This window comes from Myxozyma melibiosi (assembly GCF_037950935.1).
Source record: "Myxozyma melibiosi strain Phaff 52-87 chromosome Unknown BZA70scaffold_2, whole genome shotgun sequence".
Lineage (NCBI taxonomy): Eukaryota > Fungi > Ascomycota > Lipomycetes > Lipomycetales > Lipomycetaceae > Myxozyma > Myxozyma melibiosi.
In genome coordinates, this window is record NW_027042916.1 from 158,082 (window position 1) to 181,655 (window position 23,574).

Consider the following 23,574-nt stretch of genomic DNA (forward strand, 5'->3'; position numbering starts at 1 on the left):
ATCTATTCAGTTTTTAAAGTGGTATATCAAATTGTATAGTTTAAAGGACGTTTTGATGGCTAGTGATGTAGAAAAATCGCCGATGAGGTTGATCTAGTCAGTGAGAGACTTTAGTGGCGGGGCACGCGATGAGGCACAGTCGTACGGAAAGCTCTGTAATCGAGTCATTATGCTAGATATTGGTATTTTCAAAAGGAAATTAGACCAGAGTGATCAATTTAATATATGGCTTCTTTCCATAGAGATCATAGAGAGATCTACTGCTTTTGTAATATCGATCGGTCCTGGTGACAAAATTCGCTTCAATATTGAAAGTCCCAACGTTGCTGAACGAGTAGAACGGTAAATAAAAAAGAGCGCTAAAGTACACGCAGGCTGACTCCTCATCAACTGCGAATTTCGGCTTCTCGCGTCAGCGAACTACAGCATTTATTGGATCGGCTAGAAAGAGGCTAGACAGGCAAGTTAGCCAGGTATGTCTGGCGATGCTGAGTTCCCGCTATTGCGGGCACAGGGACTCTATGCTTCACAAATCACTGGCGACGGGAACTGTCTATTTCGCGCACTGGCTGATCAGCTTTACGGCGATCCGGATCTACACTTTACAGTTCGCCGAGATGTGGTCGAATTTTTACGAGCCAACAAGGATCAGTACATCGGGTTTCTACCAGCAGCGCTAGGTGTTGCCGTTGGCCGTAAGAGTCAGCGACGAGCAGCGTCAGCTGCGTCGGCAAACTCAGCAGCCCGGGATTCAGCTCAGGGAGCCGACAAGATGTGGGAGAGTTATCTAGAGAACATGAGCAAGAATGGCGTTTACGGTGATAATCTCGAGATTGTCGCGTTTGCTCGGCGATTTCAGGTCGATGTGAAGATCCATTTGACTGACTTTGCTTACGTTGTGCCGAGCGGCGACGTTAACGCAAAGCGGTTGCTACACATAGCGTATCACCAATGGGAGCATTATTCTTCAATCAGAAACATTGACGGGCCACATAGCGGATTACCAGAAGTCAAGGAGAAGGTGTGTACTGAACTTGTCGAGTGCGACCTTTATCGATATATTAACGGTCATTATCTAGATCATATCGCGTGCCGATTCAGACAAGCTACTAGAGTCTCACACATACTGCCAGCCGTGGATGGAGAAAGTTGTTTTATCCTCAATACCAGATCTCGATGGTCCCAAGAACATGATGCGAGTACGCGACGCTATTGAGAAATTCAAGGGCGACGTGAATCAGGCAGTGGATTTTTTGTTTGAGTTGAAGCTGAAGGAGGACGAGGCTACAGATGGGAGCGTCGACAAGATCGCAGAGGCTGAGAAGAATGGACAAGTCCCGGACTTGGGCAATGCATCAGGATCAGGGTCGCCAGGTGTTGAGAACGGACAGGTTCCTGCGGGGGATTTACAGGCTTCGTCGTCACCTCAGTCGACTGATTCGGGCTCAGAATCTCTACCACTGACTCCGCCCGATATCCCAAGCAGCCGAAGCTCTAGCCGATATGCAACGCGCAAGCAAGCAGCTCTGAACCGCGTGTCACAGACGGGAGGTAACCCCAAGCCAAAGAGAAAAGAAACTGCACGTGAGAGAAAGGAGCGGCAGAAGCGCGAATCGAAAGAGAGACGGCAGAGAGATCAACGGCAGGTTGGTGAGACGGGTGGAGTTACTGACGGGTCTACTTCGAAAGGGTTTGATACTGATCCCCAGTCGTCGGCTGCCGCCTCAAAAGTCGTTTTCATTTAGTATGCGGTGTCTTTTGTGTCTCGGGCATTTCTTTGTTTTTGCTTCAGCGAGGGAATTCGTTTGGTATGGTCTTTTTTTCTATCTGCATAGATTCGTTGCCCGGAAGGCAGGGGCATTGGATCATGAACTCATGAGGATGCGTTTGATTTCAACATTTGATACGACTTGCATCATGTCTTGCATTGCGATTTATTTGGGTCACGGACGAGTTGTTATTGCACGTACTGTTTTATTGATGACGATTATGTGCTTTCAGAATGCGTCCAGAATAACACATTCATAATAATTCCAGAATGCTCTCGGTAGTTCGCTTCTGTAAACAAAAACAACAGAACGGCTTCCGAGACCATTGCTAAGCAGAGACGTTCAATCTGATTATTAACCATCGCCACAGTTACGTCACTGCTCTGGCGGTGCACTGCGCCACCTGACAAATCCATTTTAGCCAGGCCGCGGCATAACTCTGCAGCGGAGCGGGCAGCTAAGAGCTTTAACTGCGCAATTGCGGTGCATTTGGGGCTTAATAATCGCACAGCAGCGGCTCCAGCGATAGAAAAGCGCGAATCTCGCCTTTGCAGCGCCGCGACGATAAATACTTAAATGGCTGGCCGACACTGTATCCGTCTCTACTCCTCTGTTTTACGACCCCAGCTCTCTTCCTCCTCTTCAACTATCTTCCGCAACTTTCACGCTTCTTCACGCTTAAACATGATTAAGGATATCAAGTCGTATGTCGTTCATCGCCCCCGCTGCTTCTTCGCGAGCTCTCGCGGTGCCTGTGGATTTCGTCTCTGAGCTTCTATCGCTAACCTCCCTACTTTCGCAGTCTCGACGAGTTCCGCTCTGCCATTGGCGAGGACAAGATCTCGGTCATCGATTTCTACGCCACCTGGTGCGGACCCTGCAAGGTCATTGCTCCCAAGGTCCACGCCTTCTCTGAGGAGTTCACCGAGGGCATTGCTTTCTACAAGATCGATGTCGACGAGGTCGCCGACGTTGCTGCCGAGGTTGGCGTCCGCGCCATGCCTACTTTCATGCTCTTCAAGAACGGACAGAAGATCAAGGAGGTTAGTTCTACATTGTTTGTTTGATTCTACAGGATGAATTGCAGCTGGTTTTTCGGGTTTTTGTTCTTCGGGTTTATCGTGAGGGCACCTGTTTTCTAAGAGCGTCACAAACCACGTGGTTGATTGGTGAGCGGGTTAGGGTGTCAGCATATCAAGCGCGACTGCTTTTTTGTTCTGATCCCCTTCCATATCAGCTTATTACTGATTTCACTATCCACAACCAACTGCAATTCAACCTGTATCGCTGTATTGACTGAATCGTGAACTAATATCAATCATCATCTAGGTCGTTGGTGCCAACCCCCCCGCTTTGAAGAGCGCTATCGCCGCTTCCCTTGCTTAAACTAGTCTTATGTATACTTTAAATAATTAGAAATAATGCTGAAAAATCACTATATTAGCGGAAATATCTTTTTAAAATAGTGTAGATGGCAATTTCTGCATCACGTGTGCTAGTTGATCAGATAAAAGTGATCTCATTAGATTATCTACCACCCGTTCCGTGTTACATGCGAGAAATTGTACAGCAAACCATTAGAAAGTAACGGTAATAAAGCAAGAAATAGATAGTAACAAGTGAATAAATAGCAAACAGTAAATCTCGATCTTGTCAGACGCGTTCTGCTGAAAGTAAGAACATCAAAAGCCAGACCCTGATCTCACACTAGACGCATAGTATCTATGCGGCAGGCTGTCAGAGCTTGCTCCGCTTCCATCAGACATTCGTCCGCTTCGAAGGGTGCTCGGGGTAAGCAGCAGGTTTTGAACTGACGCGAGTGGCTGACGCACGGGCGTCCTTTGTGGTTCGCACAGCCTGTCTGCACTTTTGCGAGGAGAAGGGCCACGAGCAAGGAATCTCCGGCGTGGAGTGGTCTCTGGCATTGCTATAGATATGACAACCACATTAGACACATGCTTGCGCCACTGAAAACTTCAGAAGACAATGGCTGGGAAAATACGGTATGAGTTCATCGAGGGACGTATATAAGCAGGCTCTCTAAGCGCGACTTTCTCGTTAGTGACTGAAGAGCTCGAGATCTTACCTCCGATCGGAAGTTTGCGCTTCAGGCGCTCATAGAGGCCTTGAAGCTTGCCAAACTGCAGAGTTTTGTCATGCAACGTGTCGGCTAATTCGGCATTTTTCTTCTCCAGCTCAGACTTGTCCTTCTCTACATCTTAATAACCAATTGTCAGATCATTATAAGCAACAGTGATGATTAAAAAGAAACTCTTTGATACTCGTTATGCGGTTCAAAAGACCTGCAAAAGTTGATTAGCCTATTGTATGACTTTGACTAGAGACAGCATCACAGAGCACAGATAGCAACCAGATATTTCAGAATTGGCGTCATGAACAAGCTTGTCGATATGCTGATTTAGTCTGTCAATAGAATAGAGTGAATATCCTGATCTTGACTAGAACTGAAGATCATTTACTGCTCACTTGTCGTTTTTCTCGGTGAGTGCCCGCATGTAGTAATCTTGATACATCCTGCATGTTTAATATGATTGATTGTTAGCAGTGAAACAAGTGTCTGCTAGAGGGTTGATCGAGGCGAACATCTCGTGAGAGCATTGGTAAGTCCAGAAAGAAAGCGCCCGTGAGCTGATATCGCTTATAACAGAAGGGCTCAATCCAGCGAGGACGCTCTGAAAGAGAATTAGTCGAGGAGTCTTGGTATATATCGTCGTCTAGCAGTGCACATGATCCCTACTGTTTTATAATCGCTATAGTCATAAACGTGAGTTGTAATTCATCACAGAGCAGTAATCAGCATAAACGGGTTTTCGTCATACTCCGACGGGTTCAGGATAGTTGCGACAACGTCCTAGGTTTACAATTATCAATATCTGAACTGTACAGCAACAGCAGCAGCCAAAGATGACTGGTCAACAGATACCTCAGGCCCGTTCAGTGGAGTTTCACAGGCAGGGCATATCTTCGGTTCATTGACTCGAAAAGAGACCTCAGCACACGCCGAGCAAAATATATGACTTGCAGATGCGTTAGGCTCCGTCTTTGAGGTGGCTGATACCTATGAAGACTTTAGACTTACCTGCAAGTGGTCACTACCGCTTGCTGCGTCACGCGAGCCCTGCACTGATAGTTGTTGCAGCGCAAACACGGATCCATAGGAATACAAGTCAGATCGTGCTCTGTCGGATTAGTATTGACTATAGTAGTTTTGTCGCAGACGAGAAAGGCTGTCTACTGGTGCAAGTAAAAGGCTGCATCAAGCAGCGTGTAGCAGCTGCATGCGGAGGTGCAAGTAGTAAGTTAAGGGTCTCGTGCTCTCTCTACTACCACGCCTTCCAGCTTCTCGACGCGAACACTGGATCAAACACATGCAAATGTCGCTGATCCAGAGTAATTCTCATCAATATCGTACGTCGAAGGACTGTGGAGACGTCTTCGAGTGGCCTGATCTGTCTCTAGACGATCAGCTCAGTCTAATATAAAGGCATATAAAGACAAATGCAGAGTGTGGCCTCTACGCTTCCGTAACCCTTTACTCCTTGCTGCGGGCATTACTTACTCGGCTCGGTGCGCCTGCTGAGGCCTGGTGGATCTGTCGGACCTGGCGGACCTGCAACGTCCGGGGTTCACCTCTCAGGACAGGCCCTTGTTTCAAGAGTCTACAAGATACCCGAAACGGCAAACAGAGCAAGGGTGGCCGCTTAAGGATCACTGTCTCGGGTCTGCTGTCTCTGTGCTTGATGGCCGAACCCATCCGCTTGGCTTTCTTCTTTTCGGCTAGCGACCACGTCTCTTACCGAGTAGACGGTCCAGATATTCGGAATGGTCTGATGTCTTTACTTAGTCCTGCACTCAGTATTCCGGAACCGGGACCCGGACCAGAGCTGGCACAGTGAAGCGCGTCTGCCGCTTCCTGCGGGCAGAACTCCTGGGCAGGGTGTCTGCGGACGCTGCTGTCCACACTGGGGGTCTCAAACGTCAGACAAACGTCTAGGTAAGCAAAGCCCTCTTGCATGGCTGCATGTGCCTTCTTACATGGAATGCTTTGGTCTGTTTCAGCACGTCTTGTCTTCCTGCTTGTCGAGTGCGCTGTTTCATTCTACGTGCCCACGGAAGCCTTCTCCAGAGAGCATTTGGCTTTTCGCTACTTCCCGCGCGGAGGGGGTGAGCGAGGGATGAATTACATGCCCTAAGCGGGACGGCCGCAGCAGTGCGCAGAGCAACAGCCAGCCAGCCCACCGGCCAGCCACACTCTTTTAGAGTTCGCTTTGTTTATTTACTGCTCAACCTTGTTTGCTCTCCCTCGATTGCTTTCTATATTGAGGCACTACTAATTTTATTACCTGTCCGCGCCTTCTCTCTCTCTCTTTTCTCTTTTCATCCACTATTTCTCATTCGGGCTCGGACGTTTCCGTTTTTAAGCGTGCGCGTACCCACTCGACTGTGAGCACCCGCGCTCTCAGCCGTTTTCACGCGCAAACCAGACTTAAGGCTCGTCCTTTTTGTCCCGTCCCTCGCGCAGACTTTCATAGATCTCAACTCATTTTTCATTCTATCTTGTTTCGAGATAGATCTTCCTCCTTCTATCCTACAGCTCGCCTCCCAGACGCTCTTTGACTATTACCCAGCAAGCGGTCACTCTTCCGGTTCACGTCACATCAAGTCAAATCACCTCTCAGGATGGGACTAGGATTCACGCACCGGCGGAAACACTCGGCAGCAACGTCACACACCGACGAAGACCAGCGGCGGACAGTGGATCATCGTCAAACAACTACCTCGGTCAGCGACAGATATTTTGGTGCGGATCAGTCGTCTCAGGTTCCGCCGGCTGGTCATGCGCACAGCATACCACCGAACACTATGCGTTCGTCTACAGCGCCCGCTGTCGACCAACGAGCTGCTCTTCAACAAAACTTCGTTGCCACTCGGGGACGGGCAGGTCTTACTCAGTCATTACGTGCCATGAAACTGCGCAGCGTGGACATGGTACATCCGAATCCCAAGCTCCGATTCAGATATGAGCCTGCAGAGCGCATGATGGTTCCGATCGACCCGTACGAGGATGCCAAGGCCAAAATCAAGTCGAAACCGAGTGAGCACGTCGACGATCGGGCTAATGGGATGAATGCCCACGCTCTTCGTGTTGCAATGGACAGAGAAAAGAGGAAGACTCAGGCCGCAGAGTTAAAGGCCAAGCTGTCAGCAGCTGCCGAGGCTTCCGAAGGGTCTGCTGACGATCCACAAGAGGGATCTTCGCGTCAAGGAGGAAGTCGCCAGCTCAACCTGTCAGGACCAGACACAGACAACACCGATGGTCTGAAAGCAACACAGCCGGTCACTACTGAGCACCAACCGGATAACAACTACACGACTGAAGACTACGATATGCGCAATGGCGGAGCTCGAGAAGCAGACCACCCTGTATCGCAGAAGGCAAGGATCCCTCGGTATTCTGTTGGGCCAGATGTACCACCGGCAACCGAGCATCAATCTCGAGGAGCTTCGGTATTTGACGCGCATACCAGCGATGGCTATATGTTGACTTCTGCTTGGACAAATTATCTTAAACAAGCGACTGCTCGCAGAATAAAGGAAGAGCAGGAACTCCGTGCGGCCGAGCATGATGACCCGAATTTCCCGTCGAAGCACTCGAGAAAACAATCGATGGCGTACTCCAGCGTCGGAAGTATACCTTCGGAGGATCTATACGAGAATGACGAGTCCTTGGCTTATGATACGGAGTCTGAGCGACGAATGAGAGCTCGTGATTCTGCGTATGAGTATGCATCATCTCAAAGCAGGCCTATGACTCCCGAGGGAATGGACGAGGAAGAAGGCGACATCGATTTCGATCAAACACCGATAGCTGGTGGAGTTCGTCGGTCACGCCCTTCTTCGAGTAGTGTTCAGCGATCGCGACCGCCTTCAAGTAGCTATCAGCGCTCGCGTCCGACATCTGTCGTTCAGAAGCCAAAGCTTGACTCTATCGTTTTTGGAGATATTGCTTTTCCCGTCAGTGATCAGTATGCTTCTACGCACGCTCACAGAATTAGCGTGGCCTCAAGTGGTTTCGATGATTTCTACACCGAGAGCGAGGATGAGTCATATATTTACGACAGCGGGGTTGCTGCGCGACGAGCGCGCATAGTGCGGCAGCCCCGATCTCACCATGGCATGGAGGCAGAGGTAATCACATAGAAGGCTGACACTTTGATGGGCATTTTGGATATTGCCGTCTTACAAACAATCATAAGAGGGAGTTTGGGCATTTCATTTTAAATTCAGGATATATCAAAGAAATAATCTTCAACTGATAAACTAAGAGAGGGAAAGGTAGTCCGAAAGTAAATATATTGCATCGCTGTGAATTCAGACTTGCCGATCTTCTGATGCCCTGCCAACTTAATCAGCATGAGCTTCTCATGCTTGATAAACACCGATAAGACTGGTCTTCTCTGCTCAAGTAGATTTTGCACTAGCATATGATAGTACAACACCAGCGACTAGATATTTCTACTTCCAATAGCAAGAATCTCTGGAACCTGCTCATGACGACAGGAGATGGACAAGCCAGTAGAATCCTCATTATCTGCGCTGACTAAGCTGACCACTGATGGCTCTATTATCGTATACTCAAACAGCATTTTGGTACCGATAAATACACAGAAGCTCTATAGCCAGGTCCTGTTCCCTTGCTTTGCACAAAAACTGGCAATGCAGACTTGTAAGCACCAGATAAACCTCTTCGAAGGCGTTATCTGATCAGGCAGTTGATCAATAAAGCGGCCAACCCAGGGCTAAGAATACGGGTCAGCTGACTTATCGCATACTAAACAGGCTGACCCACTATCAACTACCCTGACCCAAGAATTGCCGCGCAATACGCTTATCTTGTTTGGCGCGTTCTCAAATCTTGCCCTGGGCTCACTTGACCAGACTCCGGTTCTATCTGCATTTTCACAGTTCTTGATGAACTAAACAGTTTTGTTTTGGTATCGTTTTATATTTGAGTCTGCGTACTTGCGAAAGAGGACGAAACATGGAATTCTCTCAACGGAGTGTGGACCAGACAAGGTATGCGACCTCAGACAGTATTATCGATTTACTGATCGTCAGATACCTGGGGCCACGGCTGCTGACACCAGAATATTTTGATGTAGGCTGCGGTGGAAGAAGCTGTTTGATAACAAGGCTTATCCATCGCTTACTGCCTTAAAGTCTTCAGTCATCGGAGGTAGTTCGATATGTGAGGACTCATTGCGGTCGGTCTGCTGGAAGGTATGCATACAACATCGATATCTTTCTATCGTGTATAATTCTGTTGAGCAAGTGGATTAATTTGTAACTTTCTAGCTATTTATGCTTATGCCGGACCTCCAGCCAGATACGTGGGGAACCATTTTGCAAACAGAACGAGAAAAGTATACTGCATTGAAACGGAAATACTTGGCTTTGCATCTCAAACGCGCACAAGAAACGGCCGGTTCTGCAGTAGAAGAAGAGGAAGAGGTCGAGGATATCAATGTTGTTAATCCATTGAGCGTTGACGAATCCGTAAGTTGCCTCTTGTCTGCTGCCCTCGAGTTGACCAACGTCGTCTAATACCGTCGCATTTAGAACCCATGGAAGACATTTTGGAAAGACGAAGACCTACGAAAAGAAATCCTACAGGATATCGAGCGGACGTTCCCGGATTTTGATTACTTCCGGGATCCAAAAGTTCAGAATACGATGCTCGATATCTTGTTCGTCTATACCAAGATGAACCCCGTGGTCAGCTATCAACAAGGCATGCACGAGTTGCTTGCACCTATCTGTAAGTCGAGCATCTCGTCATATTGAGATATGTCATATAATTTTGATACTGACTTTTTTGTTTCAGTCTATGTTATGTCTTTGGATGCATTGGATACACCGGCCGAGACGCCTAGCGAAGAAGATAAACTGATGTACGACACTCTATCGTCATCATACATAGAGCACGACTCGTTCACTTTGTTCAATCTGATCATGCAGAATGCCTGGGAGTGGTATGCCGCAGTTGGTAAGACAAAAGGAGTTACAGAGAACGGCCGCCAGATCCCGCCAATCGTCACAAAAGCCCGCAAGATCCAAGAACAATTTTTGCGCAAGATCGATCCAGAGCTTGAGCGACATCTGCGAAACCTCGACATTGAGCCTCAGATGTGGGGTATTAGATGGATAAGGCTTTTGTTTGGTCGAGAGTTTGGGTTTGTGCAGATGCTCGGTCTTTGGGACTGCTTGTTTGCTGCCGATGGCCGCACACTGGATATTGTTGACTTTATCTGTGTGGCTATGTTACTTCGTGTCAGAAATCAACTGCTGCTGACGGATTATACCGGTGTTTTGTCTACTCTCTTGCGATATCCCGTGGATGAAACGATGACTTCAAACTCATTTGTGGAGGACGCTATATACTTGCAGGCACACTGCACAGCAGCTGGTGGCCGTCGCGTCATGCAACAATACGCACTATTGGTTGAAGAAGAGGAAGTCGTGGTACCTCAACAGCCATATCATATGGTTAACGGTGTCTTGGCGCCTTCTCCTTCTGCCAGCGAATACCAACGTCGTGCAATGGTAGCCGCGAATTCGATGGAGCAGCGAGTACAAGGACTCGCAAAGAATGTGTTTGAATCTTCCGAGAAGTGGACGGGTGATATAAACAAATACGTCAGACAAAGAGTTCAAGACGCTCGTGTGCGCGCTGAGAAAGCGATCCAGAACGGCGGAGTTCATTATCTGACTGCCGAAAACGCGGGTATCAGAGGGATGCCGTACATGGCTCAAAACATCACATATGTCAATGGCAACGGTAGCGGCGCCATTCCCCGAAGCAGGTCAAGCTTGGCAGCCGCTCAGGCTGTAGTGAAGCAGAAAGCCCCGGTCCGACCTGGAGCTGCTATGGCGGGTGGATCGTTTGACGAGGCTGAGTATAATCGCGAACGAAACGAGGCCCTGGCGGCGGTGTTGAGCACCAGTCTGGAAGTGCTTGAGAAGTCTAATGGCAGCAGTGAGAATGCTGCTCAGTTCAAAGAGGCTTTGGCTAGGATCGAGCATGTACGCAAGTGTTTGCTATTCGATGATTTGAAGATTAGCAAGAAGTACAAGCAGCCGATTACGGATGCGCTATTTTCGCAGAGTGTTAGCAATGGCGAAAAGTCAATCCAGGCTGCGGCCCCGACAGCGCTTTCAACGACCAGCAACCAGCGCGTGGGAGGTTCGGAGAAGATATCCACGGCTCAAGCGCCGATTCCATCTCCTGTTGCGGTACCTGCTGCGCAGCCTCGTGCAGGAATGCCTAGAGCAATTCGAACGCCTCCAGTTAGTGCTATGAACTCTGGGGCCGTGATTAGAGGTCGTCGGTCTGCAGCTTCTTCTCCAGTAATTAGAGCAACGTCGAATTCACCCGATGTTTCTTCGTCGCTCAGTGATCCCCTTGCCGATTACTCTTTGGACAGCGCAGCGTCTTCCCCCGGAAGTACTACAAAGTACGAATCGTCGGTCCAGGCAAGACCAGTCTCATCCGAATTCGCGAGATATAATAACGGCTTGAAAGAACAGAAACAGCAAGAACAACCACAAAACCATATATCTCAAGCGGCGATTGAATCTGCAAAGGCGATGCTTTTCGGGTCATTGGAGGATAAAGCGTCCTCATCCCCTTCATCTACATATTCTCCATCCTCTTCTCCCGCCACCGCGTCACCCTCGCCCTCGCTGTCATCGTCGGTGACCACATCCGCAGTATTCCATTCCGATCCTGTGTCACAGGAATTCACGAAACTGAGCTTAGGCGCAACTGATCCGTTGTTCAAAAGCCCGCCTCCAAAGTCTACGAATACGGCGATTCTCTCGAGTACCTCCGGTAGTGGTATCATGAAGAGTTCGCCCGGATCACCTTCGATCACTGCAGAGGAGGCTAAGAAGCTTTTGCTTGGATTATAGATAGTTGTGAACGTTGGAACCGGAAGGAACAGCTTTGGGAAAGGTTTGGGCTGTACATAAAAAAACTAATTAATATCATGTCTTGTTTGGGGTTTGGATTGTAATTATTTATAAAGTGAGAATTAAGAAGCCGATGTTCATACAGTTTTATACAATGACAGCAAACAAAAACTTCCAGTCGATTTGTGACTGAACAGTCATCAAACAAGTAGCAAAATCAACGGCGGATTAGTATATAATGGAAACGTTCAAAGGAAAGGTTCTATGTTGACCTCCAATGCAGAACCGACAACGCCCGGAATCTCAAAGTGCTCGAGCACCTCGGGATGCAGGATTCCAAAGGATCCAATCTTGACGGTTTTGCTAGGATCGGTTCGTAGTCTGAAGAAGATATCGGCAGCTCTTCCGGGGAAGAAAGTGTCGTCGTTGGCTTCCTTGATGAAATATCCAGGCACGCCGGTGTCGGACTCCTTGATCCAGTTGATGCGAAGCATCTTCATCACACGGTCGAGAAGGCCGTGGACGGTCTCGAAGCCGGAAGTCTTACCGACAAAGACGGCGGCCCAGTGACGCTGGTTGAAAGATTTCCGCTCAAGAGACTCGTCCTTGAACGCGACATCGGAAACTTCAAAGATCTTGACGGGAAGCGAATGCTTTCGGTTCTCGCGAATAGTCTTCAGCATGCCAGGAAGCAGACTTGTGCGCACGACCTGATATTCTAAGGTTTTAGGGTTGGCGAGCTTAACGGCAGTGTTGCCGTCATCCTTGCGACGAAGGAACTTGAAGTTCTCGTCATGTGAGCAAAGAATCAGAGGCAAGACCTCAGACCAGCCAGTCATGGCAACCTCTCGGCGTACAATGTCGGAAACCTTGTTGAGCAGGAAAGGATCGCCGATAGTGCCAGACTTTCCAGGGAAGGTGCGGTCCAGGTTGTTGAAACCGTACGCGATGCCGGCATCTTCCATGATGTCACACTGGTGCAGGATGTCGGGTCGGGTGCAAGGAATGGAGACATCAAGGAGATTGCTATCCTTGGCATTAACTTTAGCGACTAACGACATGCGAGCAAGCAATGCACACAGCTCCTCAGGAGTCTGTTTGAATCCACAGCATCCGTTGATGTAGGAGACCTCGGCGGTTGTCTCGCGCATTGAAATATCGGGGGTGATGCGCGACTCGCCGTTGTGAGGAGAGACAATCTCGACTGGCTCGATAGTGAAAGGCTCGCTGCAGTACTCGGAGAACATGGCGACGAGCTGGTTGACGACAATCTCGACCTTGGTCTTGTCTGTGGCAGTGACTTCAATCAGCACGTTCTTGGTGTCCAAAGTGATCTTGGAGTGTTCAGAGTTGATGATAGGAGGCAGCGAGCAGACACGGCGCTTAGCATCGTAGACAACAGGGTAGACCGGGGAGTCGCGAATGATGTGCAGGAAACGACCCAAGTGCTTGTCTCCGTCGTAGAACTGCATTAGCTCTTCACCGTTCATCTGCTTGGTCTGGTTCAAGGGAACAAAGGAGATATCGGTCGGGGTGACAGCCTCATAAGTGAAAGGGCCCTCGATGGTGTCAAGATCGTGAGTACCCATAGACACGAGGGTACGGTTGCGACACAGGTTGTTGTGAAGCTTGTCCTGAAGTCCAATGAAGGACTCGTAGCGACGGGGGGTGAAGGTGATCCCACGAAGGACAGCGCATGAGATGTATTGTCGAATTTGGGCCGTCTATCATGATTGCCGTAAGTATATTGTCCGAGGGCAAAAAATCAAGAGACCTGTCAGTTCTCACTCACCTCCGGCTTAACGACAAACTGAATCATCTTCTCTGGCTTGGTCAAGGTATAAGCGGGCAACTTCTCGCGGCCGAGGAAAATGTTGAGAGCCCGAGCAATACCCTCGAAACACAGCATATCATAACTTTTGCAGATCGCAATTAGTAAGGTGCAAATTGCATATAAGACGACAGATCACATACCGGTTAGCAGGAATTTCAATCTTGAGCTGCGCCCGCTCCTGAACACCATTCACAATTGGCAATTCGCCCTGCGAGGTCTGGAGTACATCTGAGTTAGTACACGTCTTTCTCCACATCCCCAACACCAGAGGCACAAGGTCGGCCACATACATCCTCATCGAGCTCAATTCCAAACTCGAAACACAACTCATCGAATTCCTCGGTCGTGTAAGATCGGCTGCGCAGGACAGTTAGCAATATTTCTTTTGGACCTGAATAAATGTGTAATTGAACCGTGGCAGGGGGAGAAGCAGAGAATGATACGTACCCCAAGGCCTTGTAGAGATCCTCTTTGTCAACACCGACGGTAGGCATGCTGACTTCTCAATTCTTTATTAAACAACGGCAACGAAGAAAGTCCGGGGATATTTCACAGCGTTGAGCAGGACGAGAATATGAGTGCTTCCAGTAATCCTGAGTCCAAGAAAGAGTTCCAGGCAAAAGGCCTAACCCTGAGCATAACCTTCAAAACTGCGGTGCGGCACCAGCGCCGCGATGTTTCGACGGATCTGCAGTGGCTCGTTGAAACCTGAACGCCAAAATCTAAGAGATCAACAACCGCTGTCCTGTGTCATTAAGCCTCCGAATCAATCTTCTCTATCCAACGTATCGCCTTGCAAATCGCGATAGGTGCTTGTTTTTTATAGTCCTTTCAGAGGCCTTGGTATGTTGCTTTGAATCCGGAGATCGCTCGATGTCCCTGCGTTTGAATCCCTGAGCAGACGCTGACGATGGGTGTGATGCAGGAATAGTTCACGGTACATAGTATAACACTCTCTACGATCAAGCCTTGTCTGTCATCCGCCGCTACGTGAGAAATGGATACCAGCATACCAAATGAGGAGCTCTATCCAATTGCGGTTCTTATCGATGAGCTGAAGGTTTGTTGCCCACCGATGTTGCTCGTAATTTAAGGAGGTGTGGGGACCCATCGCAGGATTTTCTAACGTTGCGATTCCATCTCCAGCACGAAGATGTCACACTCCGACTGAACGCGATCCATCGATTGTCTACGATCGCGCTTGCTCTCGGCCCTGAGCGCACGAGAACGGAATTGATCCCTTTCCTCGAAGGTTTGACTGCCCGTGTTTCATATACTCGGCACGACTTCAATGGACTGACAGTTTGAATTACTATAGACTCCATTGATGACGAAGACGAAGTCCTGACAGTTCTTGCGGAGGAACTCGGAAAATTTGTGCCTTATGTTGGCGGAGGTGCTTACGCACACGTGCTCTTGGCCCCCTAGAAACATTCGCTGGGGTCGAGGAGCTGCTCGTTCGCGAGAAGGTTAGTTTTTAGTGTCTGGTGGATTTATATCAAGCTCAATGCTAATTTGTCGATTAGGCTGTCGAATCATTGAACACTGTCTGCGCGGAGATGTCGCAGGAGCAGGCTGAGGAACACTTTATGCCTCTGATCAGACGCTTGACTACGGCAGAGTGGTTCACCAACAAGGTGTCTGTTACTGGATTGTATGCTGTCGTCTACGAGAAAGTTGGCGAGGAGAAGAAAGCAGAGTTGAGACAACTCTACGGTCAGCTGGTTTATGACGATGCGCCGATGGTGCGTCGCGCAGCTGCCACTCATCTCACTGGTCTTGTTCCTCACATTGAGCGCGAAGTTGTCGTCACTGAGATTGTTCCTCTGTTTATGTTCTTGGCACAGGACGATCAGGATTCCGTCAGACTTCTCACAGTTGATATATTGATCGCCATTGCTGGCGTCTTGGGTGCTGAGAGGGTACGGGAGCAGCTCTTTGGACAGCTTAAGAAGTTGTTTTCCGACAAGAGCTGGCGTGTTCGGTACATGGTTGCTGATCATTTCGAGGCTCTTGCTGTTGCGGTTGCTGCTGGGGACGAGGCCGTGTTGATGGAGGGATTTGTTCCGGCACTGGTCAAGCTGCTCAAAGATAGCGAGGCCGAGGTTCGAACGGTTATTGCAAAGCAGATTCCTGGGTTTTGCCAGCTCATTGATGCTGAGACAGTCATCCAAGAGATTATGCCTGGTGTTGAGGAGCTTGTGAATGATCAGTCACAGCACGTTCGCGCTGCGCTTGCTACCAAGATCAGTGGATTGGCGCCAATTCTAGGGAAGGAGGAGACTATCAACTATTTACTGCCAATGTTCCTACTAATGCTGAAAGATGAGTTCCCGGAGGTGCGATTGAATATTATTTGCAAGCTTGAGCAGGTGAACCAGGTTATTGGTATCGATTTGCTGTCTCAGAGCTTGCTTCCAGCAATTACTCAGCTCGCGCAAGATAAGCAGTGGCGAGTCAGATTGGCAATCATCGAATATATTCCTCTGCTTGCATCGCAACTAGGAGTTGAGTTCTTCGACACAAAGTTGCGAGATCTGTGCATGGAGTGGCTTCGTGATAGTGTCTACTCGATTCGTGAGGCAGCATCTGAGAATCTTCGGAATCTGACCAAGGTCTTTGGAGTCGAGTGGGCACAGGCCACGATTATACCAAAGGTCATGGAGGCTGGGGAGAATCCAAATTACCTCTACCGCATGACCAGCATTGCGGCAGCCACTACACTCGCGGGGGAAGTGACAGTCGACGTGATCAAGAACAGCATCGTGCCGTTCTTGGATGGCATGGTGAACGATCCTATTCCAAACATCAGGTTCACTGTCGCGCGGTCTTACGAGAGCGTGACGCTGCTCGCGAAAGAAAAGGCTGCGGATGATGAGGAGCGAGGCGCTGTGGCCACCATGATTGAAGAGGTCGTTAAGCCGAGCTTGGAGAAACTGAAGACTGACGAGGACGTGGACGTGCGATTTTACGCAGACAAGAGCCTGAAGGCGATTGGCTAGATTGACTAAATATGTTACAACGTCGTTCCTACAATCATCTTTAATATGTTCAAATATAACAATGAGCTTCTGAAGCCAGGCAGAATACAGGCTGCTTATGATCAACAAATGTTTAAAATAAGAAGAGGCTTGAGCTATGTTTCGGTGGGATGGACCAGCAACGAGGCGTTCTGTCTGCCTTCTCGCCCTCTCTCTTTCGTACATACAGGCTGTTTAAGTGACTGAGTCTTCATCTGAAGAACAATTATACATTATACAAAACAAGAAAACAACGAGATATCAAACAAATAAAGCAAAATCAGCGCTGCTATCAGCAAACGAGAGGTTTTTGAGTCGTCGTGTAATAATAAGGTTTCATTTAGAACGTTATCGGAAAGCACTACTCTTAACGGGCACCCTATCCACTCCGGTGTCAGACCTATCTACAACGCCTGGCCCCATCGTTCTTCCTTGCTCCATTCCCTTCGACACTTGCACATCTCCACCTCCAAGTAGCATCTCACCTCCAGGACCAACAACTCTGCACAATGCCTGCCAAATGGGAAGAAATCGCCGCCGCCAAGCGCGCAAAGCTGGCCGCTGCCATCCCCAAGGAATACCTCATCCCGGAATCGGAGCTTCCTCCCGCTTCTCGCCTGGACGTCTCCAAGGTTCCCGAGGAGATCCTCCCCAAGGATGTCATTGAGATCACCGAGAAGACCGGAACCGAGCTTGTGGCTGCTATCGCAAAGGGCGAGTACACCTCGGTCGAGGTCACCACTGCCTTTATCAAGCGTGCGGTGCTGGCTCATCAGCTCGTGAGTATATCCCCGATCAAACGTCATGTTCCGTCCATGCAGTTCATTGTCTGACATTCGTCTCAATTGCATTCTAGCTCAACATCTTCACCGAGTTTTTCCCCGAGATGGCGCTCAAGCGTGCTGCTGAGCTCGATGAGTACTACAAGAAGACCGGTAAGACCGTCGGACCGCTCCACGGACTTCCCATGTCTCTCAAGGTCTGTAGTTGTATCGTGACGTTGATTTTTCTTATTGAGTATTGTGCTGACTGGCTGCCGTAGGATCAATTCCGTGTCAAGGGAATTGAGGCGTGCATGGGATACGTTGCCTGGGTTGGCAAGCCCGACGAGGAGAACTCTGTGAGTATTCAACCCAACATTACTATGACATTATGCCTCTCGACTAACACAGACTGTAGACCATTGTCGATCTCCTGCTGGCTGCCGGTGCCGTCTTCTTTGTGAAGACCAACATTCCCACCAGTTTGATGGCCGCCGAGACCCGCAACTGCGTCTTCGGCCAGACCGTCAACGCTTACAACCGCACCCTTGCGCCCGGTGGAAGTTCAGGCGGTAAGCAGAACAAGCATTCTTCTCAATATGTTTGAATTGATCTGACTTTGTTATCTAGGTGAGGGTGCTATCCTGTCAATGAGAGGTGCTACCATCGGTATTGGCACTGATATCGGTGAGTTTCTAATCGGCTTTAATCGTTCGAACTTATTTATTAATCTTAAGTGATCTAGGTGGATCTATCCGTATCCCGTCATCTTTCAGTGGAGTCTATGGTCTCCGTCCTTCACATGAGCGATTCCCTTACCTCAAGGTTGCCAACAGTGTAAGTACTCTGGATATTCTCGTAGCCTCCTTCACCTGAAATACTAACAATCAATGTGAAGATGGCATACAACGAGGTTGTCGTCTCCGTCGACGGTCCTTTGGCCGTCTCTCTTCCGGATTTGACTCTTTTCTCCAAGGCCCTTCTGGGACAGGAGCCCTGGAAGCACGATCCCCGATGTGTCCCTATTCCATTCCGAGACTACGAGCTTCCCAACCGTCCCCTCGTCTTTGGAATCGAGGCTACAGACGGTATCTTAACCCCTCACCCTCCTGTCCTGCGCGCTATGAAGATGGTCGCCGATGCTCTGACCAAGGCCGGTCACGAGGTCTTTGATTTCCAGTCGTACAAGCCCGAGACTGGTACCGAGATCCTGGTGCGTTCCTGGACCGTCGATGGAGGCGAGAACATCCGCGGCGATCTGGAAGCGTCAGGCGAGCCTGGTATCCCCGACATCGCGCCGTACATTGAGAAGGACCTGAAGTCTCTTTCCCAGAAGGAGCTGTTTGAGCTAAACAAGGACAAGCTCGAGTACAAGACCGAGTTCTTGGAGTACATGAACGCGGCCAAGTCTCCCAGCGGCAAGAAGATCGACGCTTGGATCCGCCCTGTCCAGCCTTGCGCTGCTGTTCCTGCTGGTCAGCTCAAGCTCCGATACTTGGGCTACACCGGTCTTCTCAACGTTCTCGACTACACCTGCGTCGTTGTCCCTGTCACCAAGTGCGACCCGGCCATCGATCTCCCTGCGCCCGCGCCTGGAACCGGATCCGACGCCGAGCTCGAGAAGAAGGTGTGGGAGGACTACGTGCCTGAGGATTTCAAGAACGGCTCAGTCGGTGTGCAGATCATTGGTGGCCGTCTTGAGGAGGAGAAGATGCTCGCCATCGCCGGTGTTGTCGATGCCGCTCTCAAGGCTTAAACGGTTTTGTCGCCCGAGCCTCTTTTTTAGTTGATGAGACAATTTTTGCCTTGTATAAGAAACAGAACAGTAATAGTTAATCCTCACAATCTGATTATGACACAACATTCACTTTAAACAGAGTATATACTCAACACTTAATGCAGATTCAGTAATTAAACACGACAACAAAAACAAAAACTTTCGGCCTCAATGAATTACAAACTGCTAAAAACATATATATTTATTAAAACATAGAAAAGAAACTAGACGACACAGCTCCATCTACAAGCTGCCGCATTCGTTGGGTCATAATGTGCGCACGTCAAAGAGCATAGAAACAGACTCTCCGTTATGGATGCGCCGTATAGCTTCGCCAAAGATCTTACTGACGTCCAGGATTTCAAGTTTGCTTCCGAGCATCATCTTGTTTTCGAGCTGCGGCGCAGAGTTTGTGGTGATCACCTTGTCGAGAGCAGAGGCTTGTATGCGCTGGATCGCGTCGCCGGAGAAGATGCCGTGGGTGATGATAGCAAAGACCTTGGTAGCGCCCCGGTCCTTGAGAAGTTTCGCGGCTCGCGTGATTGTGTTTGAAGTGTCGACCAAGTCGTCGATCAAAAGCGCGACGCGGTTAGTGACGTCGCCGACGAGCATCATGGCAGCTGAGTGGCCCTTCACGCGGCGTTCCTTGTGTATCAGAGCAAAGTCCATCTCGAGCGCGTCGGCGATGGCGGTCGCTCGTTTGGCTCCACCGGCGTCGGGAGAGACGATGACGGCTTCCTGGTAATTTGGTATGGAGCTGGTGATGTAGTGTTGCAGTATTGGGCGGCCGTAAAGGTTGTCGACTGGGATGTCAAAGAAGCCCTGGAATTGCGGATCCTATAAGGCAATGAGCGTTAGTGTCTATGACCTCCGCTTTGAGAACTAGTGGAGACCTACGTGAAGGTCCATTGTGATGATATGGTCTGCACCAGCACAGGTGAGTAGGCCCGCGACGAGAGTTCCTGTATCTGTTAGATCATACATCTTTGACACGCAATGCATAATGTAAGTTCTTGAGACGTACCAGACTGAGCAACCCATTCCTTGTATCCCGTGTTGATCTCTGAGGTATTGCCCTGAGGAAGCCAGGTATTATCCTTTCCCCGCAGTTTCTTTTCGAATTCCCGTTCCAGAGCCAGCGAGCTCTTCTGTGGAGTCAAAAACGGGAACTCTGACGCGCTCGCGTTGCTGTGCATCCCGAGCGAACTGTGCGACCGAGGCGACGGCGGCACGCTCTCGAACGTATAGTTGTGCTCGTTCCTCGGGGTCGTGACGCTCTTTGCTAGCGGGGCGCCGTGTTTGTTGTACGGCACGTCGGGCTGTCTGCTGTAGGGAAACAAGGGCATCACAGCGGTGACACGTCTGGCGGAAGCGGTTTTGCAGGCCGCGATCGTGATGAGGAGCTCGATGAAGTTGTCGTTCACATGGCCACAGCCTTGTTTGGTTATTAAAAAATCAGCAACTGCAAGAAAGCAAGAAATCAAAGAACGGCACGCCCTACCTGACTGAATCACATATACGTCCTTCTCACGCACAGAATCTTTTATCGACACCGAGGTTTCTCCGTTACTGCACACACGATATCAGTCAACCACGAAAGCGTCCCAGCCAGCAACAACAATGTTCCATACCTAAACTTGCCGGTCTCGAGGCCGCCTCTGGGCACGCCGAGAAAGTTGCAAATTTTCTCCACAAGCTCAGGATGGGACGAGCCTCCAAAGATGACCAGGTTTCGTACCATCTCCAGTTTGTGCGGTGGTTCTGTAGTAGATATCTCTGTGTTGTCTGTTTACCGGCCGTGCTTTGTTCACGATCTTCTTCTCCTCAGAGGCGAGAACCGGGCATTAAAAACTCCAAAGGAGACAACGAGCGACGAGATAGTGTGCTCTCTGCGGATATCAAGAAAAGTTGATCAAAATTGGCTCGGGCCCGTGAGCTGGAAGTCACAAGTCACAGATTTGTGATTGACGTGGCTGTCAAACCTCATCGGCTTGATCTTTGTTTATTGCAGATTTGATTGGATATTTGTAAAAGTGGTAATAATACGATAATGTATACGGTTCATGACATCTTAATTCTATTGTACACTGTACTCACTTTGCCGCAGACAGATCCGCCTTCTGCGCGTTCCAAATCCGCCGGATTTCCTCCTCATATGCTTTTTGCTGGAGCGCAACATTGTAGCTATGTCCTCCCAGCTTCGACTTGTCGACCGGCTGCTCGGTCACGCTTCCCGCTGCTGCCTTGAATCCTCCTTTCATCGACGTCCGTATAAAACTGAAGCCAAGACCTGTGCCTGTCGGGTCTCCTTCGCCGTGCAGCTCAAGCATGGCTTTTCCTTGCGTCGCGTTGATGAAGTTCTTGCTCGTGATCCAGGGAGCAAGTTTTTCTTCCGTACTCATGCCTTCGTGTTGTTCATCGTCGTCCTTGCCCCCGCCATAGCCTTGGTCCTCGAGGAACTGCTGACTGACCTGCATAGTCTCCAGCAACGTGATTTCCTCCGGGGTAACCATCCCTCTGATCCCATCTTCATTGGGAAGCGTATCCGTCGGCTTGATCTTCCAAAATCCTTGATCTTCTCCCGTCCGCTGATATTCCATAAACTCCTTCAGTCGCTGGCGATTCTGCATATCATTCTGGTCTGGGAAATGCTGAGATATCCCCTTTACGAGAATCCTCTCCTTATCAGACTTGTGTAAAACGCGATACACAATCATCTTTAATCGATTCTTGCTGGCAGTGGTCACTCTTCGCGACCGCGGACTAGGGACCTCAGTGACTGGGAACGTCTGCCCAACCGTAAACAAATGCGGAATCGTTCTCAAAAAGTACTTTTGCCCCGGGTTGCCACCGCCAGTTCCACGAATCATCAAGAAATCAGTCTTGTAGGGCTCGTGTTTATATAACGGCGCCCGGACGAGGCGATTATACAGCGTAGGCGCAGTCTCGCCGGGATCCACGAACCCAAAATTCCAAAACGGACTGCGATCTTGCGAATTCAGCACATAGGCTTCGCCGATACTAAGCTTCGGTCTTGACTCATCCTCGTCGTTTTTCTTGCGGTAGTAATTGAGAATCTTACTTCCCATACCGTAGTTTGACATGATTATAGGATGCTCCTCGGCGTACTCGAGCAGCACAAAATTGCAGCCATCGCACAGCGAGAGGTCGTTGGAAGTGGCCAGGATCTCGTGCAGATCTTTGCCTCTGTCTTTCTTCTTTTTCCGGTGACGCGTCTTCGAGAAATGGATGACAGTGTTTGGACGGACGACAAGATTCGGTCTGTGGAACGAGCGGGCTTGTGATTTCGAGAGCTTGACTTTGTACTGTATATGACTCTGTTAGCGCGTTTGATGGTTGGATGCAATATGAAAAAGACGGCACCACGTACGTAAGGTGACTGTAGTCGCAGAGCAGGCATCGCATGATCGATCGTAAGGTTTCCAACAGTAGCCCTGACACGAGACTGATAATTCTCTTTCAGCAAGTCGTAAGCCTGATCGTTCGAGACGTTGTATCGTTTTTGGAACAATTCCTCGCGCATGGCAGTCGTTCGCAGTTCCCTCTTTGCATAATCTATAATATCGTGTTAATAATGGATGTGGAACAAGTATGGTGTTGTCTGAGATCGTACCTCTTCGTTGAGCAGTATAGACTAGCAGCTGTGGGTCATTGAGGTCCAAGACAACTCTGTTGGCAAGCTCGTCCAGGTTGCCCTCCAAGATTGCCTCGTCATCGATGCCGTCGACATAATCTTCTTCATCGATCCAGTATATATCGTCGTCGACGGATGTGTTTATTGTTGTTGTCTTTAGCTTCTTCGTAGCGAGATCAGCAGCGCCATTCTCCATTTCTGAATCAGAGTCAATGTCCCAGATCACTTTGCTTTCCCAGTCGTAGCATGCAAACAACAGTTCTTCCTCCTCTTTTGTCAGTCTTCTCTCCAAAGGCGCGCTAGATCGCTTCTGCGACCTCCGTTTTCGACTGTTGCTGTCTTTTAGATCGATCTGTACTGTGCCGGGTCTATCAAGCAGCGAGCCCCGTATTCTGATATGCGATCCAAATAATTTCCGTTGATCTTTATCGGCATCCAAATTCGCCCGAGTGGGCACACATTGACTCACAGTAGCAGGCTTTGGTAGCACAAGTTTGACAGCCTCCGAGGCAAATAGGTATGACATGCGGACCGGCTTCGATTCCTCCATGCGCGCCATGTCTTCGAACAACATCTCGTCTGCCTTCGCTCGCGCTTCCTCTTCTGTCAGGACCGGAATCGGTGGCGGAAGATCAGCCGGCTGGGGTGGTTGATATGGCATTGGCTGCTGTGTCTGCAAAGATGTTTCTGGGGTAGGTGCATAGATTGTATCGGGAGGCTGTTGGTATGTAGGCTGCGTTGAGGTTTCTGGCGGTGGAATGTTGG

At 49.4% G+C, this 23,574-nt stretch overlaps 10 protein-coding genes across 10 annotated transcripts; 6 read left to right on the forward strand and 4 right to left on the reverse strand.

Moving 5' to 3' along the window:
• Positions 1 to 20: 20 nt before the first annotated feature.
• Positions 21 to 2,045, forward strand: BZA70DRAFT_106530 (uncharacterized protein). Its single transcript, XM_064909370.1, has 2 exons — positions 21 to 1,021; positions 1,080 to 2,045. The coding sequence occupies exons 1-2, from the start codon at positions 476 to 478 to the stop codon at positions 1,743 to 1,745; spliced, it is 1,212 nt and encodes a 403-aa protein (XP_064769564.1). The 5' UTR covers positions 21 to 475; the 3' UTR covers positions 1,746 to 2,045.
• Positions 2,046 to 2,286: 241 nt separating this feature from the next.
• BZA70DRAFT_274487 (thioredoxin) lies at positions 2,287 to 3,220 on the forward strand. Its single transcript, XM_064911984.1, has 3 exons — positions 2,287 to 2,473; positions 2,572 to 2,812; positions 3,099 to 3,220. Exons 1-3 carry the CDS (start codon positions 2,346 to 2,348, stop codon positions 3,153 to 3,155), a joined length of 426 nt encoding a protein of 141 aa, XP_064769565.1. The 5' UTR covers positions 2,287 to 2,345; the 3' UTR covers positions 3,156 to 3,220.
• On the reverse strand, positions 3,210 to 5,029 carry BZA70DRAFT_106623 (uncharacterized protein). Its single transcript, XM_064909371.1, has 10 exons — positions 4,870 to 5,029; positions 4,714 to 4,807; positions 4,610 to 4,641; positions 4,528 to 4,540; positions 4,374 to 4,462; positions 4,257 to 4,304; positions 4,141 to 4,193; positions 4,052 to 4,072; positions 3,772 to 3,987; positions 3,210 to 3,696 (listed from the first exon to the last, which is right to left on the reverse strand). Exons 1-10 carry the CDS (start codon positions 4,944 to 4,946, stop codon positions 3,452 to 3,454), a joined length of 888 nt encoding a protein of 295 aa, XP_064769566.1. The 5' UTR covers positions 4,947 to 5,029; the 3' UTR covers positions 3,210 to 3,451.
• Positions 5,030 to 6,000: 971 nt separating this feature from the next.
• BZA70DRAFT_106807 (uncharacterized protein) lies at positions 6,001 to 8,173 on the forward strand. The gene is made up of 2 exons (XM_064909372.1): positions 6,001 to 6,281; positions 6,362 to 8,173. Exon 2 carries the CDS (start codon positions 6,471 to 6,473, stop codon positions 7,989 to 7,991), a length of 1,521 nt encoding a protein of 506 aa, XP_064769567.1. The 5' UTR covers positions 6,001 to 6,281; positions 6,362 to 6,470; the 3' UTR covers positions 7,992 to 8,173.
• Positions 8,174 to 8,713: 540 nt separating this feature from the next.
• BZA70DRAFT_274498 (rab-GTPase-TBC domain-containing protein) lies at positions 8,714 to 11,854 on the forward strand. The gene is made up of 5 exons (XM_064911985.1): positions 8,714 to 8,867; positions 8,954 to 9,071; positions 9,147 to 9,347; positions 9,411 to 9,609; positions 9,676 to 11,854. Exons 1-5 carry the CDS (start codon positions 8,833 to 8,835, stop codon positions 11,760 to 11,762), a joined length of 2,640 nt encoding a protein of 879 aa, XP_064769568.1. The 5' UTR covers positions 8,714 to 8,832; the 3' UTR covers positions 11,763 to 11,854.
• BZA70DRAFT_255062 (Phenylalanyl-tRNA synthetase beta subunit) lies at positions 11,855 to 14,156 on the reverse strand. The gene is made up of 5 exons (XM_064910774.1): positions 14,044 to 14,156; positions 13,887 to 13,953; positions 13,737 to 13,813; positions 13,555 to 13,678; positions 11,855 to 13,486 (listed from the first exon to the last, which is right to left on the reverse strand). Exons 1-5 carry the CDS (start codon positions 14,088 to 14,090, stop codon positions 12,011 to 12,013), a joined length of 1,791 nt encoding a protein of 596 aa, XP_064769569.1. The 5' UTR covers positions 14,091 to 14,156; the 3' UTR covers positions 11,855 to 12,010.
• A 437-nt stretch (positions 14,157 to 14,593) lies between these two features.
• BZA70DRAFT_298703 (armadillo-type protein) lies at positions 14,594 to 16,598 on the forward strand (the record flags this gene model as incomplete). Its single annotated transcript, XM_064914620.1, has 5 exons — positions 14,594 to 14,656; positions 14,743 to 14,848; positions 14,915 to 14,992; positions 15,025 to 15,065; positions 15,123 to 16,598. 5 exons carry the CDS (start codon positions 14,594 to 14,596, stop codon positions 16,596 to 16,598), a joined length of 1,764 nt encoding a protein of 587 aa, XP_064769570.1.
• Positions 16,599 to 17,125: 527 nt separating this feature from the next.
• BZA70DRAFT_265972 (amidase signature domain-containing protein) lies at positions 17,126 to 19,133 on the forward strand (the record flags this gene model as incomplete). The annotated part of the gene is made up of 7 exons (XM_064910994.1): positions 17,126 to 17,395; positions 17,473 to 17,595; positions 17,659 to 17,736; positions 17,796 to 17,949; positions 18,008 to 18,064; positions 18,123 to 18,214; positions 18,240 to 19,133. The coding sequence occupies 7 exons, from the start codon at positions 17,126 to 17,128 to the stop codon at positions 19,131 to 19,133; spliced, it is 1,668 nt and encodes a 555-aa protein (XP_064769571.1).
• A 69-nt stretch (positions 19,134 to 19,202) lies between these two features.
• BZA70DRAFT_274503 (phosphoribosyltransferase-like protein) lies at positions 19,203 to 21,026 on the reverse strand. The gene is made up of 5 exons (XM_064911986.1): positions 20,786 to 21,026; positions 20,656 to 20,723; positions 20,179 to 20,589; positions 20,052 to 20,116; positions 19,203 to 19,991 (listed from the first exon to the last, which is right to left on the reverse strand). Exons 1-5 carry the CDS (start codon positions 20,893 to 20,895, stop codon positions 19,422 to 19,424), a joined length of 1,224 nt encoding a protein of 407 aa, XP_064769572.1. The 5' UTR covers positions 20,896 to 21,026; the 3' UTR covers positions 19,203 to 19,421.
• A 221-nt stretch (positions 21,027 to 21,247) lies between these two features.
• BZA70DRAFT_236230 (uncharacterized protein) lies at positions 21,248 to 23,359 on the reverse strand (the record flags this gene model as incomplete). Its single annotated transcript, XM_064910371.1, has 3 exons — positions 21,248 to 22,480; positions 22,546 to 22,730; positions 22,789 to 23,359. 3 exons carry the CDS (start codon positions 23,357 to 23,359, stop codon positions 21,248 to 21,250), a joined length of 1,989 nt encoding a protein of 662 aa, XP_064769573.1.
• Between the last annotated feature and the right edge of the window lie 215 nt (positions 23,360 to 23,574).

Bases quoted from the DNA above. Each gene is read 5' to 3' on its own strand.
- BZA70DRAFT_106530 (XM_064909370.1), top strand. From the start codon at position 476: ATGTCTGGCGATGCTGAGTTCCCGCTATTGCGGGCACAGGGACTCTAT. The intron at 1,022-1,079 runs GTGTGTACTGAA...GTCATTATCTAG, and splicing joins TACCAGAAGTCAAGGAGAAG to ATCATATCGCGTGCCGATTC.
- BZA70DRAFT_274487 (XM_064911984.1), top strand. From the start codon at position 2,346: ATGGCTGGCCGACACTGTATCCGTCTCTACTCCTCTGTTTTACGACCC. The intron at 2,474-2,571 runs GTATGTCGTTCA...CTACTTTCGCAG, and splicing joins ATGATTAAGGATATCAAGTC to TCTCGACGAGTTCCGCTCTG. The intron at 2,813-3,098 runs GTTAGTTCTACA...ATCATCATCTAG, and splicing joins ACGGACAGAAGATCAAGGAG to GTCGTTGGTGCCAACCCCCC.
- BZA70DRAFT_106623 (XM_064909371.1), bottom strand. From the start codon at position 4,946: ATGGATCCGTGTTTGCGCTGCAACAACTATCAGTGCAGGGCTCGCGTG. The intron at 4,642-4,713 runs GTATCTGTTGAC...TTGTAAACCTAG, and splicing joins CTCCACTGAACGGGCCTGAG to GACGTTGTCGCAACTATCCT. The intron at 4,194-4,256 runs GTGAGCAGTAAA...TTCTATTGACAG, and splicing joins CTCACCGAGAAAAACGACAA to ACTAAATCAGCATATCGACA.
- BZA70DRAFT_106807 (XM_064909372.1), top strand. From the start codon at position 6,471: ATGGGACTAGGATTCACGCACCGGCGGAAACACTCGGCAGCAACGTCA.
- BZA70DRAFT_274498 (XM_064911985.1), top strand. From the start codon at position 8,833: ATGGAATTCTCTCAACGGAGTGTGGACCAGACAAG. The intron at 8,868-8,953 runs GTATGCGACCTC...ATTTTGATGTAG, and splicing joins CGGAGTGTGGACCAGACAAG to GCTGCGGTGGAAGAAGCTGT. The intron at 9,610-9,675 runs GTAAGTCGAGCA...TTTTTGTTTCAG, and splicing joins CGAGTTGCTTGCACCTATCT to TCTATGTTATGTCTTTGGAT.
- BZA70DRAFT_255062 (XM_064910774.1), bottom strand. From the start codon at position 14,090: ATGCCTACCGTCGGTGTTGACAAAGAGGATCTCTACAAGGCCTTGGG. The intron at 13,954-14,043 runs GTACGTATCATT...TGTCCTGCGCAG, and splicing joins GATCTCTACAAGGCCTTGGG to CCGATCTTACACGACCGAGG. The intron at 13,487-13,554 runs GTGAGTGAGAAC...CAATCATGATAG, and splicing joins AGTTTGTCGTTAAGCCGGAG to ACGGCCCAAATTCGACAATA.
- BZA70DRAFT_274503 (XM_064911986.1), bottom strand. From the start codon at position 20,895: ATGGTACGAAACCTGGTCATCTTTGGAGGCTCGTCCCATCCTGAGCTT. The intron at 20,117-20,178 runs GTACGTCTCAAG...TAACAGATACAG, and splicing joins GGAATGGGTTGCTCAGTCTG to GAACTCTCGTCGCGGGCCTA. The intron at 19,992-20,051 runs GTAGGTCTCCAC...ATTGCCTTATAG, and splicing joins TCATCACAATGGACCTTCAC to GATCCGCAATTCCAGGGCTT.